We start from the raw sequence: 15455 nt of genomic DNA, 5'->3' as shown, positions 1-15455 counted from the left end.
ATGTGCCACATTATTCAAAAGGTAAACATGGTTGCAAATAGGGGTCCTAATTTTTTAGAAGTACATCATTAAGGGAAGAAGCAGCACCATCTGTGTGTAGCAGGTTAGTACACTTAATAAAAGCAACAAAGTGGCAACTTAAAAAAGTCTGGTAAAAAAGCGCTAGATGCGAGTCACCGTTGTATAAGCCAGATGATCAGCGTTCCTCTGCACTGGGAAACTGGGAGAACCCTTGGCGGTGCTGGTGGTTTACAGCACTTCCTGGATGGCTGTCAATCATCTGGCTTACAAGTGCTGTTTCTTCCCTTCATGTCTCTGCAGAGTGTCTTCTAGCTCCCCAACACCGGCTGCCACTGTGCTTTAGCTTATTGGACTTTTCCATAGACTGTTATTAAGCCTCACTGGCAAGTTATACTCATGACTCTTTGCTAGTGCACTGGATTATTCTACTTTTCTCTGCAGAAGTACACTATTAGTTATGCTTTGTTCACACTCTATTCACATTCACTATTTAGCATGGTCAGCTTCACACAGTGAGACATAGTCAAACAATCAACATTTTCAGAAGAGGGCCAGCCATGGTAACCTTTGTAACTCATTCTCATGATATATAGTATCTCACAAAAGTTAGTACATCCTTCACATTTTTGTAAATATTTTATTATATCTTTATATAGCTTGTATAACAGTGTACATTTGCTGTCACCTTCAAAATGACTCAACACACAGCCATTAATGTCTAAGCCGCTGGCAACAAAAGTGAATACATTCCTAAGTGAAAAAGTCCAAATTGGGCCCAAAGTGTCAATATTTTGTGTGGCCACCATTATTTTCCAGCACTACCTTAACCCTCTTGGCATTGAGTTCACCAGAGCTTCACAGGTTGCCACTGGAGTCCTCTTCCACTCCTCTATGAGGACATCATGGAGCTGGCAGATGTTAGAGACCTTGCGCTCTTCTACCTTCTGTTTGAGTATGCCCCGCAGATGCTCAATAGGGTTTAGGTCTGGAGACATGGTTGGCCAGTCCATCAATTAGGCAATAGTTTTACAGGTGGAGGCCATTAACATTTTTTTTCCCTACTCATCTTTTCTAACTGTTTTCACTTGTTATGCATTTGGCTAGAGTCAGTGTCACTACTAGGGATGAGCTTCGAGTTCAATTCAAAGCAAAGTTCCATTCGAACATTAGTCGTTCGATCGTTCATCGAATGATGAACAAATGTGCTTCTTTGCGGGAAATTCAAAATCCCATAATGCACTGCGCATGTGCCTCGCATGCAGCACGTTATGTGATGGGCCAAAGCATGCACCCTGACCTCATGCTTTAGCCAATCAAATGATCTCTGCCATGATTGGACAATCATGGCTAATGGGCCAATTGCATGCCCAACACTACATAAAGGCTACTCGCACAGCCGCAGCATGTAGTGTGATTGTGCAGGCTAGGAGACAGGGAGAGGAACGCATTTGAGGCAGGACGAGAGCAGCTTTTTTTGGAGTTTTTCAGACAGTGCAGAGAGACATTCCTAGTAGTGTAGGGAGGGACAGAAACGTGTTTGATGCAGGGAGAGAATCGTTTCTTTCCAGTTTGTCAGACAGTGCCAGTGAGACATTCCTAGCAGTGTAGGGGGGGGGGGGGGCAGAAACGTGTTTGAGGCAAGGAGTGAATTGTTTCTTTGCAGTTTGTCAGACAGTGCAGTGCCAGTGAGACATTCCTAGCAGGGAGGGAGAGAGATTTGTGCTTTTTACAAGTTCAGAGATCAGATAGTGAGAAGTATATTCAGTAGTGCATACCAAAGACCATATACCATACATAGATCTCTATATATAGGGCTATTGATTACATCATATCAATGAGGGTATTGTTAATCGGTCGCTTTCGTTCATCCTATAAGCAGCACAGCTCATCTATAGGGCTATAGATTACATCATATCAGTGAGAGTATTGTTAATCGCTCACTTGTGTACATCCTATAAGCAGCACAGATTATCTATAGGGCTATAGATTACATCATATCAGTGAGAGTATTGTTAATTGGTCACTTGCATACATCCTATAAGCAGCACAGCTCATCTAAAGGTGCTATAGATTACATCATATCAGTGAGAGTATTGTTAATCGGTCACTTGCGTACATCCTTTAAGAAGCATAGCTCATCTATAGGGCTATTGATTACATCATATCAGTGAGAGTATTGTTAATCGGTCACTTACGTACATCTTATAAGCAGCACATCTCATCTATAGGGCTATTGATTACATTATATCAGGTCATTGAGTATCTATTGGTCAGTTGCGTATACCCTATATTGATCTGTACAAACATTATGTCCGAAAGGCCAAGGAGAGGCCCACGCTCACAGGCCACGAAAAGAGGGCAAGCACCTTCTGTGTCTATTGTAAAAAGTTATGGTCACAGTTGACATAGCGCATCCTCTGCAGACGGGGCACACCCAACCTTTATTTCCGGTGCTGCCCATGCTATTCAGCCACAACATGTGGAAGAGTTGGTGGAGTGGATCAATAAGTCGTCCTCATCCTCCTCATCCTTTGAGATCTATGCTCACGGTAGTTTGCCTTCCACCGCAGCTGCCAAAGTTACACGTTCCACAGGCTCCTTCTCCACAGTTACTCCTTCTGTCACCCCACCATGATGCACAGAGGAGTCACCTGAACTATTCAATCATCGTGTCAGTGACATGCTGCTGGAGGATGCGCAGCAATTTGAAAGCTGTGATGTTGGTTCCCAGGTTGATGAAGGGAATAACGTGAGCCTAGAGAGAGAGGGTGACAAAAACAGACAAGAAACTGGCAGTCATGTGGCCACAGCTGAAACATATTGCCAAGTTTGCTCCAGTGACGAGGAGGGAGGGGATGATGAGGTAACTGACTGTACTTGGGTGCCTGACAGTGCCTGACAGGATAGAGGAGGAGGAGGAGGGGTAGGATGAGGAGGATGCACAACTCGAACGAGGCAGGATGTGCTCCAGGGGCTGCCATAGCAGTAACCAACCTATTGCGTCACAGCACAGAGCTCCACAGGTGCAGGGTGCTGTTCACAAAAGTTCATTAGTGTGGGCTTTTTTCAGCACATGTGCAGTAAACTGCAGCTTTAGTGTTTGCCACATCTGTCTAAAGCGGATCAAGTGTGGCCAGAACACCAGCCGCTTGGGCACCACATGCTTGACAAGGTATATGATGACCTGCCATGCAGTCCGTTGGCAACAGCACCTGAAAGAGGCCCAGATCAAAACAAGCATACATCACCTTGCTCCTCATCTGTGATCTCTAAACCTACTATACCTCATGCCTTCTCAAATACCAGCATTGAGAGGGATGATGGTATAGCAATGAGTGGCACAGAGACTTGCACCCAATCTGCTAGCAGTACACCACCACTTGATTTGAGCAGCAGGCAAATTTCACTACCCCAGTTTTTGAACTGTAGAAAGAAATACTGTCCCAGCCATCCACTTGCTCAGCGTCTTAATGCTAGCTTGGCCAAATTGATAGCATTACAATTGCAGCCTTTTCATCTGGTAGACTCTGCTCCCTTTCGTAAATTTTTGGAATGTGCTGCACTACAGTGGCAGGTCCCAAAAAGGCATTTCTTTTTGCGTAAGACCATTCCGGCTCTCCACCGTCATGTGGGAGGTAGTGTTTTAGCCTAGTTGGACAAAGCGGTCAGCAGGAAGGACATTACTGCTGACTCTTGGTCCAGCAGGCATGGACAGGGACATTACATTCCTTTCACGGCGCACTGGATAACTCTGCTGGCAGCTGGGAAGGATGCAGGATAGGGTTCGGTGTTGCAGCTTGTTTTGCCACTACACCTCCAAAAAGCTGGTGCTGGTTCTGCCACATCTGGCTACTCTACCACCTCCTCCTAATCCTCCTCCATGTCCTCTTCTGCTCAATTGTCCTCTGAAGCAGCAGTGCTCCCTAAGTGTTCAAGGGGCTACGCAAGCAGTCAGGCTAAAAGATGCCATGCGGTGCTTCGGTTGGTCTGTCTAGGGGATAGGAGTCACACCGGTGCAGAGATTCTGTCAGCTCTTCAGGGGCAGGCTCAAAGATGGTTGACGCCATGACAGCTTGAGCCAAGAATGGTTGTATGCGACAATGGCACCAACCTTCTCTCCGCCCACCTGGGACACTTGACACATGTTCCATGCTTGGCACATATTCTGAATCTGATGGTGCAGCTTTCTTGAGCAGATACCCGGGCTTCCAAGATCTCCTGAGGCAGGCCAGAAAAGTCTGTGGCCATTTCCGCCATTCATTCAAGCCAGTGCTCGCTTATCGGACATTTAATGGGAATTCAACCTGCCCACCAACCGCCTCATTTGTGACATGCCCACCAGGTGGAACTCAACATTGGCAATGCTGCAGCGGCTGCACACGCAGCAGAGGGCCATCAATAAGTACCTGTGTGAGTATGGCACAAGGACAGGGTCAGGGGAGCTTGGCTTTTCTTTGCCACGCCAGTGGCTTTTGATAAAGGATGCATGGATCGTCACCATTTGAGGAGGCCACAAGGATGGTGAGCTGGGATGATTCATGCAACAGTGACACTATTCCTCTAGTCTACCTGCTGGAATCATGGACAGGACACTTGAGGCAGAACAGCGGGAGGAAGAAGAGGACTTCCTTTTCTCACAAGGACCCCTTTATGCAGATATCATTCCTGCAGGGCCACAAAACACACAGGAGGAAGAGGAGGAGGAGAAGTATTGTACATAGATGTAGAGGATAGCATACAGCAGTCTTCAAGGGATGGTTTTGATTCCCCAGACACCCCAGGAGTTGTGGAGAGTTGGGGAGAGGTTGCTTCTGCTGACAATATCAACCTTAATTACCCAGAGGACTCAGAAGCTCATGCCTCCTCCAACTTACGTTGCATGGGCTCCCTGATTCTGCGAAGCCTGGGAAAGGACCGGAGGATTCATGCTATCAAGGAGAGGGATAATTAGTTGCAGAGCTCATCCTGCCTTCACAGAGGGAGTGGAGGATGAAACATCTTGAGGAGGCCTTGAAAAAAAATGTGTGTACAACCTTTCCAGACACTGGGAGGTGAAGATTCTCTGGACGTGTTTCTGAGGCATTGTTCAGCCAAAAGAGGAGCGGTGGAGAAGGCGGCTGGCTGACCATTACCTTTAAACAGTTCTTTAGTCCTCAACAGCACCCAGGGCTGTTAGGTTTAAGCAACCATCGGCAGCATCTCCATAATATGGTGGATGATTATCTAGGCGCAAGAGCAGACTTGGAGACCTTTCCAGCTGAGCATCCACTGGGTTACTGGGTTTTGAGGATGAACCACTGGCCAGAACTTGCTCAATATGCAATGGAACTACTGGCCTGTCCTGCTTCCAGCGTGCTTTCCGAATGGACATTCAGTGTTGATGGAGGTTTTGTGAAGGATAAAAGAGTGTCTGTCCACAGACTCTGTTGACCAACTGACTTTTATCAAAATGAACCAGTCCTGGATCAACAAGAGTTATCAAGCCCCTGATGCTGATATAACTGCTAGGGGTCTGCCAGCCCTTGAAGACTGCATATGCTGCCTGTCCTATTCCTCTACCTTGATTCTGCTAGCTTCCAATAATGTTTTTGGTTTAGGTCACTTCCAACCCCCAAAAGTGCAATTTTTCTGCACTTGTATGACAGGTTCATACAATTTAAATGTTGTATGTCATTTTTAACAGCAGGCCCTGTCCCTGTGCCCTGCTAATGGTGAGGGGTTACGGTGTTCAGGCACCAACAACACCAAAGGCCCAATATTTTTGCACCTGTATGACAAGTACATGCATTTCAAATTTGTATGGAATTCTTACCAGCAGGTCCCGTTCCTACACCCAGCAAGAGTAACTGCGAGGGCTTGGTTACGGTGTTCAGGCACCTCCAACAGCACAGGCCCAATTTTTGGCACCTGTAGCACATGCAATTTCAAATTTGTATGGAATTCTTACCAGCAGGTCCCATTTCTGCACCCAGCAAGAGTAACTGTGAGGGCTTAGTTACGGTATTCAGGCACCACCAACAGCTAAGGCTCAATTTTTGGCACCTGTATAGCACATGCAATTTAAAATTTGTATGGAATTCGTACCAGCAGGTCCCATTCCTGCACCCAGCAAGAGTAACTGTGAGGGCTTGGTTACAGTGTTCAGGCACCACCAACAGCAAAGGAGCAATTTTTGGCACCTGTATAGCACATGCAATTTCAGATTTGTATGGAATTCTTACCAGCAGGTCCCGTTCCTGTGCCCAGCAAGAATAACTGTGATGGGTTACGGTATTCAGACACCACCAACAGCAAAGGCCTAATTGTTGACCCCTGTATAGCACATGCAATTTCAAATCTGTATGGAATTCTTACCAGCAGGTCCCATTCCTGCACTCAGCAAGAGTAACTGCGAGGGCTTGGTTACGGTGTTCAGGCACTGCCAACAGCAAAGGCCCAATTTTTGGCACCGGTATAGCACATGCAATTTCAAATTTGTATGGAATTCTTACCAGCAGGTCCCGTTCCTGCACCCAGCAAGAGTAACTGCAAGGGCTTGGTTACGGTGTTCAGGCACCACCAACAGCAAAGGCCCAATTTTTGGCACCTGTATAATACATGCAATTTCAAATTTATGTGGATTTTTTAGCAGCAGAGCCTGTCACTGTGCCCAGCAAGAGTAACTGCGAGGAGTTGCGAGGTTCAGGCACCCCCAACAACCAAGGCACAATTTTTCTGCACCTCTATGACAAGTACATGCTATTTCAAATTTGTATGGACTTTTTAGCAGAAGGGTCCGTTCCTGTGCCCAGCAAGAGTAACTGTGAGGGGTTACGGTGTTCAGGCACCACCAACAACCAAGGCACAATTTTTCTGCACCTGTATGACAAGTACATGCGATTTGAAATTTGTATGTATATTTGTATATGACATTTGTTGCTGTAGAAATGTCAGTATTGCTGCAGCAGGCTACATACATCGTAGAGATGCACTACTTTACAGGCACATTCAGGGGACCTCCCAGGCACGATATTTGAAGGAATTTTTCATTTTTATAGTTTCACTTTAAGCCTCATTAAAACCAGTAAATCACTGCTACTTTAAAAGCGATCGTTTTTAAAAACTTTTTTTTGCTACATGGTGCCCAGGTCAGTGTCCGGACTCCCATACATTTTTTGGGGGGCAATAACTTGCATTTAAGCCTTCAAAATTAGGCAGATTTATTTCTGAGGTTCAAGTCCCATAGACTTTAATGGGGTTTGTTTATTCAAACAAACTTTTCTTCTGTTTGCGGTGTTCTGGTGCGAAACCAACCGGGGGTGTTCGGTTCATCACAATGTAGGACCTATTTTTGTCTTGATTTATTTGTAAGAAACACAGATTTTGTACAGTCACAGCTTGTCATGAAGAGATGTTGTTTTAAAAAGTTGCTAAAAGCTCTATACTGTCTGCTTTTTAAGTGTAGATCCACTTTTTCCAGATATCCTTATGGTTGAGCAGGTATTTCTCTGAAGACATTAATAATGAAAATGAACTGTTATGATATACCAATGTTTATTTTAAATTGTGTGTTTTGGCCATTCACACTGCCGCAACAGGATTTTGTGGGGCGACCTGTGAAGTCGCGGTGCACAGCATGCACCGCGACCTCGGCGCGACTTGCACGGACTTCATATAATTGAAGTCAATGCAAGTCGCCTCCAGGTCGCCCCAAAGTAGTACAGGACCCTTTTTCTAAGTCGGAGCGACTTGTGTCGATCCTATTAGAACGGGTCCTGTACTACTCAATGGCGAGCGACCGACCGCGACTTGTCAGGCGACCAAGTCGCCTGACAAGTCGTGCTAGTGTAAATGGACCCTTACTGTGGCCAATGTTATGACTAGGCTTGGTAACTTTTGTATGTTAACCAAATGTAAATTAGACACAAATATCTCAAAGTTGACAGGTTCTGGGGGGAAACCATTTTGGAGTTAATCGAAAAATGCTTAGTATTATCAAATGACAATCTTTTACTGTCCTGAAAATATATTTAAACATCACCATGATAGGATAAGGAAAATAAGCCATATTAAATATTTGAAAATGCTGATGCTGTATATAAAACATAATATTGCCATTACCATTAATCTGTGAATAAATGTTAAAATCTCCTTTTTATTTTTTTACCTTCTTAATACTATGTTCGATAGGACCAACAATTTACTAGAACAAATAATGCAAAATGCAAAAACATATCAGTTGCTAAGATTTTTATTGAGCAAGGTAATTTAACCAGAGACAAAAAGATGAAGGATTTAACAGTATACAATATAAGATGAGTGTGGTTTATTTTGCAGAGACGTAAATGAGTAGTTCAGATTGTAGGCGCAAACATGATGTCTTCATTTATCACAGCAGAAATGTCCTTGTCCCTGGCAAGGATTGCAAGGATCAGGACAACAGGGGACAACACAAGGGTTGCATGGATTGCATGGATCTGGCAAAAAAAAAGAAAATTGTGCATTAGTCATATATTACATTCTAACCCCTTCATGATCAGAGGCCATTAAAGCCTAAGGCCCCTTTCACACATACTGTCCGTTCAGTTCATCAGTTCAGTTACGTCAAAATGTATCAGTTTTGCGTCCATTTTTTCATCCATTTTTTCATCCTTTTTTTCATCCGTTTTTTCATTCGTTTTTTCATCCGTTTTTTTATCCGTTTTTTCTACATTCACTATCAATGAAAAAACGTATGAAAAACGGACCGTTTGTCCCTTTACATCCGTTTTTCGTCCGATCCGTTTTTTTTTGACGGATGAAATATAAGGCATTCATCCGTTCCAAAAAACGGACATTGACGGAAATGGATGAAAACAGATTTTAATGGATGATCATCCGTTGTCATCCGTTTTTACATAGAGATGCATTGATGTCCGTTTTTCATTCGTCAACGGATGGAAGAAAAACGGACAAACGGACCGTATGTGTGAAAGGGGCCTTAATGCTCAGAACAAAATTAGCAGTGTCACTCTGTGTTGGCACTCTTGACAATAACTGTGACTAACTAATTTGCCTACCTGAATAATTAATACCTTCCTTTATTATTTATAAGCTGACAAATTGACAAAACATTTTACCAATCTAAATTTAGTTATTTTCCATTGCAGTTTTTAATCAACTGCATTCTTTTTTACAAACTATAATGTTATCTTACACTGTAACTTGAATGCACAGAGAGTGAGAGAGACAGAAGCACGATGCCTTCTATAGGCTAAAAAGATTTGAAACATCCAGTGATCACCAAAATTGGTTGTCATAGTGATCACATTATAGAAAAACAATCTTAATTAATTCCTGTTTTAGTCTTGTGGCATTGATAACACAGCCACAGAGCTAGCAGCGGGCAGAGATGTGCATCTCCTAGTTCAGAGCTGCAATATAAAATGTCATTATAATTTTCATGGTAAGGAGAGCTGAGGATCCTAATCTATGCAACATATATGTGATTAGTAAATGCATATCATTTACACTGTCCTAAAGTGGAGATTGATGGAACAATTCATATTAGAGTCCCCTTGGCAAGCAGTACCAACCATCATATATTTTGGATGCAGTTAAATTTCACTCCACGTTGCATTGTTGTGCCAGTACTATGGTGATTGATCTAAAACTCCACTATTTTTACCCACTGTGTTGGGACTGGTATGAAAAGGTTGCTGCATTGCTACATGCATGTGAAGAATGTGTATAATTTTTAATTTAATTTCTGCTCACAGGAGGAATGGGGAGTTCATTTAAGTTTTAGAAGGGTAAAATCCTTTTAGGCACACAAGGGGAAAAAGGTAATAGTTATTACATTTGGTGTTCTGTTGGACAAAAACAAGTGTGCTTAAATCTATGGCAATTTTTCCCATTATCAAGTAAAAAGTGACCTGTATAAGAAACAGCTGAAATGTGCACCATTTGTGATCTGTGAACACCAGAGCTAAGAATTGCCCCTCCTGTGAAGATTGTCTTATTTAAAAGTATACACTGTCCATCCATTATCTCAAATACACAAAACAATAATCTATTGCTCCTCTTTACCTTGTTGGCGAACAAAGGCGGTGCCATGGTGATGATGGTGAGGTTTGCATGCTAAAGAAATACAAACATATATTAAAAAAGAACACCATGCTGCAACTGTAGTAAAGTCTACTTAATTTATTCTTAACCCAAAATTTTGTAATCTTTTGCACCTAGAGTTCATCATATGCTTTTGAGTGGTATTATCACCACCATGACATGAGTCTGTCTTGTGGAACTAACTTTTTTGCATTCTAGGAACAGGAGGAAGCCTGCAGTGGGTGAAATTAGAAAATCTGACCTTATTTTCCCCAGAGGCTTATAGTAGAGTTATCCAGTCAGATATCAAAAATTAATTCTACTCATCTGTTTGGATATTTCATATCAGGCCTCTGCAACCTAATTCCTCGTCCAACTCATTTTAGATACTTTTATATCATAAGGCAGTGATGGCAAACCTTGGCACCCCAGATGTTTTGGAACTACATTTCCCATGGTGCTCATGCACTTTGCAATGTAGTTGAGCATGGGAAATGAAGTTTCAAAAAATTCTGGGGTGCCAAGGTTCGCCATCACTGTTATAAGGCATGCAACCAAATATACAAAATATAGTTTAAGCTTTATTGTTTCCTGGAGGTAAAATATTTTGCTCAAAAATTATTTGATGTCCAGATAAAACTAAACTAAAGTTACTGATAAGATATCTTATAACTGATACAATTTCATACCCACACTTTTTTAACAAAAAAATATAAGAAAGAACAACTTATACAGTGGAAGCAGTACATACAACCTTTCTGCATTTTATTGAGTATAAAATGTATGTCATTTATAAACATAACACTTACGGTCTTGGCATGGATCTTTGCAGACTACTACGTTTTGGCAAGGGTTGCATGGATCTTGGCATTGGATCTTCTGGGCAACACATTTCCCTTTGATTCCAGACATATCTGCTTTTAAGTTTGATTTCCTTCTTGGAAAATTCAGAAGAGATTTTTTTGGTTGTTTGAATAATCTAGGATGGCACCTTTTTATTTATACTGTAAGTGGAGGTGGAATTAGAACACATTCCTCCACTGACTGGTCATAACAGATTTACAGGGTGTTTAAACACCATCCACATGCTTATCATCTACTAATTAGTTTGGACTTTACTAAGCACTTTGCTATTTACAGTATTTCCTTAAACTCTATGATTTAAACTTTTGTAATTATTTTATATACTGATGCATAGTTTTATTAAGGGTTATGTGTTAAGAATGCAAATTGATCAATTGTAGTAGTAGTAATATTTATATTGCAGCACATGGCTCATGTGAGGACAGTGATATTAAAACATGTGCCACATTATTCAAAAGGTAAATATGGTTGCGAATAGGGCTCCTAATTACTCAGAAGTACACAATTAAGGGAAGAAGCAGCACCATCTGAGTGTAGCAGGTTAGTACATTTAATAAATGCAACAAAGTGGCAACTTACAAAAGTCTGGTAAAAAAAGTGCTCATCAATGTGTGTATGTCACCGTTGTATAAGCCCGATAATCGGCGTTCCTCTGCACTGGGAAACCGGGAGAACCCTCAGCAGTGCTGGTGGTTTCCAGCACTTTCTGGATGGCTGTCGATCATTTGGCCTACAAGCGCTGTTTCTTCCCTTCATGTCTCTGCAGAGTGTCTTCTAGCTCCCCAACACAGGCTGCCACTGTGCTATAGCTTATTGGACCTTTCCATAGACTGTTATTAAGCCTCACTGGCTAGTTATTCTCAGGACTCTTTGCTTAGTGCGCTGGATTCTCCCCCTTCTCTCTGCAGAAGTACACCAATAGTTGTCCTTTGTTTACACTCTATTCACTATTTAGTGCATGGTCAGCATGACACAGCGAGACACAGTCAAACAATCAGCATTTTCGGAAGAGGGCCAGCCATGGCAACCTTTGTAACTCATTCTCTTGACATATGTAATCTAAATACTTTGCTGAGAAAGTCTGATGATTACAGATCCCAATAGCTTAGGCTTAAATATGCATTCATAACTGAGCTAGAAAAGCAATCCCTTGTTCATGCCACCCTCCCAACCACCTTTATTTATACAGGATCACATAAAAATTAATTTATAAAACCACAACTTTTCTGCATTATCTTCACTAAAAAATAATGCTCTGTAATTCTTATGTCAATAAGAATTACTAAATGTTTTCATTTCAATAGTCAAACAAAAAAGGTATAAACGCCAGTAAAAAGCTTTAAAAACTTGATACCATAACATCACAATCTTTTATTTTCTGTTCCATTATATATAACTGCTCATTAAAGAGGTTGTAAACCTCAGAACATTTTTTAAATATACCAAACACCTGAAAGACAAATACATAATGAGCTAGTATGCATCACATACTAGCTCATTATGAAATACTTACCTTACAACGAAGCCCCGCAGTGCCGCCCGGTCACTTCTCTCACGGGTGACATGTTCGGTCGCCCTTCTTCCGGGTTTCTGGCATCCGGCCACCTGATTGGCTGGAGCTGCAATGACGTCACTCCCACGCATGTGCCCGTGAGCTGGCCTTTACAGCACAGGGCTCTGAAGGAACGGCACGAGCGGTCGTTCCTTCAAAGCGCAAGCGCCAGTGATGTCACTGGCTGCATGCAAAGTAAATATCTCCTAAACGGTGCATGTTTAGGAGATATTTACAGTACCTATAGGTAAGCCTTATCATAGGCTTACCTATAGGTACAAGTTGCAGAGGAGGGTTTACTTCCTCTGTAAACTTAAATGCATGCATTTTCTATTTTATCAGTTAACAGGAATTGGAAAATACAGACCTTTTTAAAGTCTGCCCCTGCAGCCTTCATTTCTGGTGTAGCTGGGGTTAATACAATTATTGAACCTGTCACAGCCACTCATCACGAGTGCTGACTATGCCTGACCTTTCTGCCTTGCACCTTTTTTCATAGAAGCTGTCTAAAAGCAATCTATTGATGGGGGAGGCAGACCTTTCATTCATCCACTCAACCTCCATTCAAAGAACTCTTTTTATTGCTGGAACCTTCCCTTGTGCTGATTTTTTTTTTTTTTTTATCGTTTTCACTAAACTTAGATTATATGGGAAAAGTATGTAAGATGTTCTCTGCAAAGTTTGGGGTAGAGGTACTAGACTGTGAGCACAGCTTGTGAAGACCAGTATCCACCCTGTATCTGTGACATCCCTATGCTGCCGAAGCTTGTCTTGGGAGTTGGATCTCTGCCACCCTGACTGTGATTGGATGTGGAAGGGTCCTGTGTTTTAAAGCATTACTAAACTCAAGTTGTCTGCCCCTCTGGCATAGGCAGGGTACACCAACAGCTCCAAATGTGAGTGTAAATTACTTTATCCTCTTTACGACCGCCTGCCACAATTATACTATGGCAGGCAGCCGCTCCTGCGCAAACCACCGTAGCTATACGTCGGACCCGTGCAGGCAGCTAGGGGGCGAGCGCATGGGGAAGCTGATGCACGGGGCCGGCGGCTCCAATTGCTGCCTGACACCCGTGATCGTTCCCGCTGAGAGAAAATGGTCAGCTGTTGTAAACACAGCCGACCGTTCTTCTCCCTGGAATGATCACAGAGCCACTGTAATCCTTCTATATAGGAACACAGGTCTCTATGATCATTTTACAAGCCACGCCCCCCACAGTTAGAATCATTCCCCTAGGCTCACATTTAACCCCTTGATCACCCACAATGTTAACCCCCTCCCTGCCAGTGTCATTAATACAGTAACGGTGAATATTTTTAGCACTGATTACTGTAGTAATGTCACTGGTCCCCCTAAAAGAGTAAAAAATGTCAGTCAGGGGTCCGATCTGTCCACCGCAATCACCGCCATTACTAGTAAAAAAAAACAAAACAATAAAAATGACATAAATGTTTCCTGTCGTTAGTAGACGCAATAATTTTTGCGCAAACCAATCAAACTACGCTTTTTGCTATTTTTTTTATCCAAAATATGTAGCAGAAAACAAATTGGCCTAAAATGTTAAAAAATTTTGATTTTTAATTTTTATTTTTGGGAATGTTATATAGCAGAATGTGAAAAATATTGTTTTTTTTGAATTGTCGCTCTTTTTTTGTATATAGCGCAAAAATAAAAATCGCACAGGTGATCAAATACCACCAAAAAAAATCTCTATTTGTGGGCAAAAAAGGACATCAATTTTTTTTAAGTACACCATCGCACGACCGCGCAATTGTCCATTAAAGTAACGCAGCGCCGAATCGCAAAATATGGCCTGGTCATTAAGGGGGCAAATCCTTCCAGTCCAGATGTGGTTAAAAAAAGTTGTTTCTACCTTTTTTCATCTTCTGCTTTTGGTCACATGATCTCTTTCTATTTTTCCCAGCAGAATGGCCTGGGAGTGGGTGGATCTAAGCCACAGGCCGTTACATGTCCTGCCATGTTGCTTTAGCTATCACATTCCCTCCCCTTCCATGCCATTCAGAGCAGACTACGCTGTCACTCAAGCAACTAATCAGGCTAGATAGGGGAACACATGCCAGACTGACACTGCACTTCAATCTTAAAGGGAAACTCCAGTCAAAAATGAAATTTTTCTTATTATAAGTATGCTAAATATCTTTAACTTTGCTATTATTAATTTTCTGGCTAGCTGCTTGTGTAGCTTAGAAAGTCTTATCTAGATAATCAGCTTCTTCCTATTCTTCACCGACAACGCTTTCTCCCTATATCTGAATTTGCTAAGCTGTATTTTACTTCCTAAAAAGGTTGTCAGTCTTTCTTAGACAGGCATACCTAGACCTGCCTGGCCCCACCCCCATCCCTCCTATCCTACACAGAACATGATCTCCTGTCTTCAAAGCCTTGTTTAGGCTAGCAGCTTTTTCTGAGAGAGGGAGAGAGAGAGGGGGGTCATGTGACCGGGACAATATATGAAAGAAATAAGGTACAAAGGAACATTTTTGAAAGTTTAGGAGGATACAGATATTTTTCTATTGTAATTGAATAATGAGTTTTAGAATCCGTTTCCACTAATGCAACTTGTCATGCGATTTTGGACACTTAAATTTGCATGACAAGTCACAGCCCATTGATTTCAAAGGCACCCATTCCCATCTATGCCACTTTTAAAATTAGCGACTTTGAAAAAACTGCACTAAAGTTAGATCAAAGCTGCGGTCAAAGTCGCACTCCAAATCACACAACTTAGGAGTCACACTAGTGGAAACATAGCCACTGGGCTACTGTGCAACTTTGGAGTGCGACTTTGAGTGCAGCTTTGATCCAACTTTACACTCTCTGGATCAAATTCGCATCTAAAGTTGCATCAAAGTAGTGCAGGTACCTTTTCAAAGTCACTGATTTTCAAAGTCGCATAAATCGGAATGGATGCCATTGAAATCAATGAGCTGT

The 15455-nt window shown here is 42.3% G+C and overlaps 1 protein-coding gene and 1 long non-coding RNA gene across 2 annotated transcripts in view; both read right to left on the bottom strand.

Moving 5' to 3' along the window:
- LOC309564720 overlaps nucleotides 1-15455 on the bottom strand; it is a 626554-nt gene that overhangs the window by 82616 nt on the left and 528483 nt on the right. The window lies entirely within an intron of this gene.
- Nucleotides 8383-10998, bottom strand: LOC309563834 (uncharacterized protein; the record flags this gene model as incomplete). The annotated part of the gene is made up of 3 exons (XM_082268466.1): nucleotides 8383-8477; nucleotides 10069-10119; nucleotides 10896-10998. The coding sequence occupies 3 exons, from the start codon at nucleotides 10996-10998 to the stop codon at nucleotides 8383-8385; spliced, it is 249 nt and encodes an 82-aa protein (XP_082124592.1).

Source organism: Pelophylax lessonae (genome assembly GCF_965119305.1).
Source record: "Pelophylax lessonae genome assembly, chromosome: 9".
Taxonomy (NCBI): Eukaryota; Metazoa; Chordata; class Amphibia; order Anura; family Ranidae; genus Pelophylax; species Pelophylax lessonae.
This window is presented reverse-complemented; position numbering and strand designations above follow the sequence as displayed.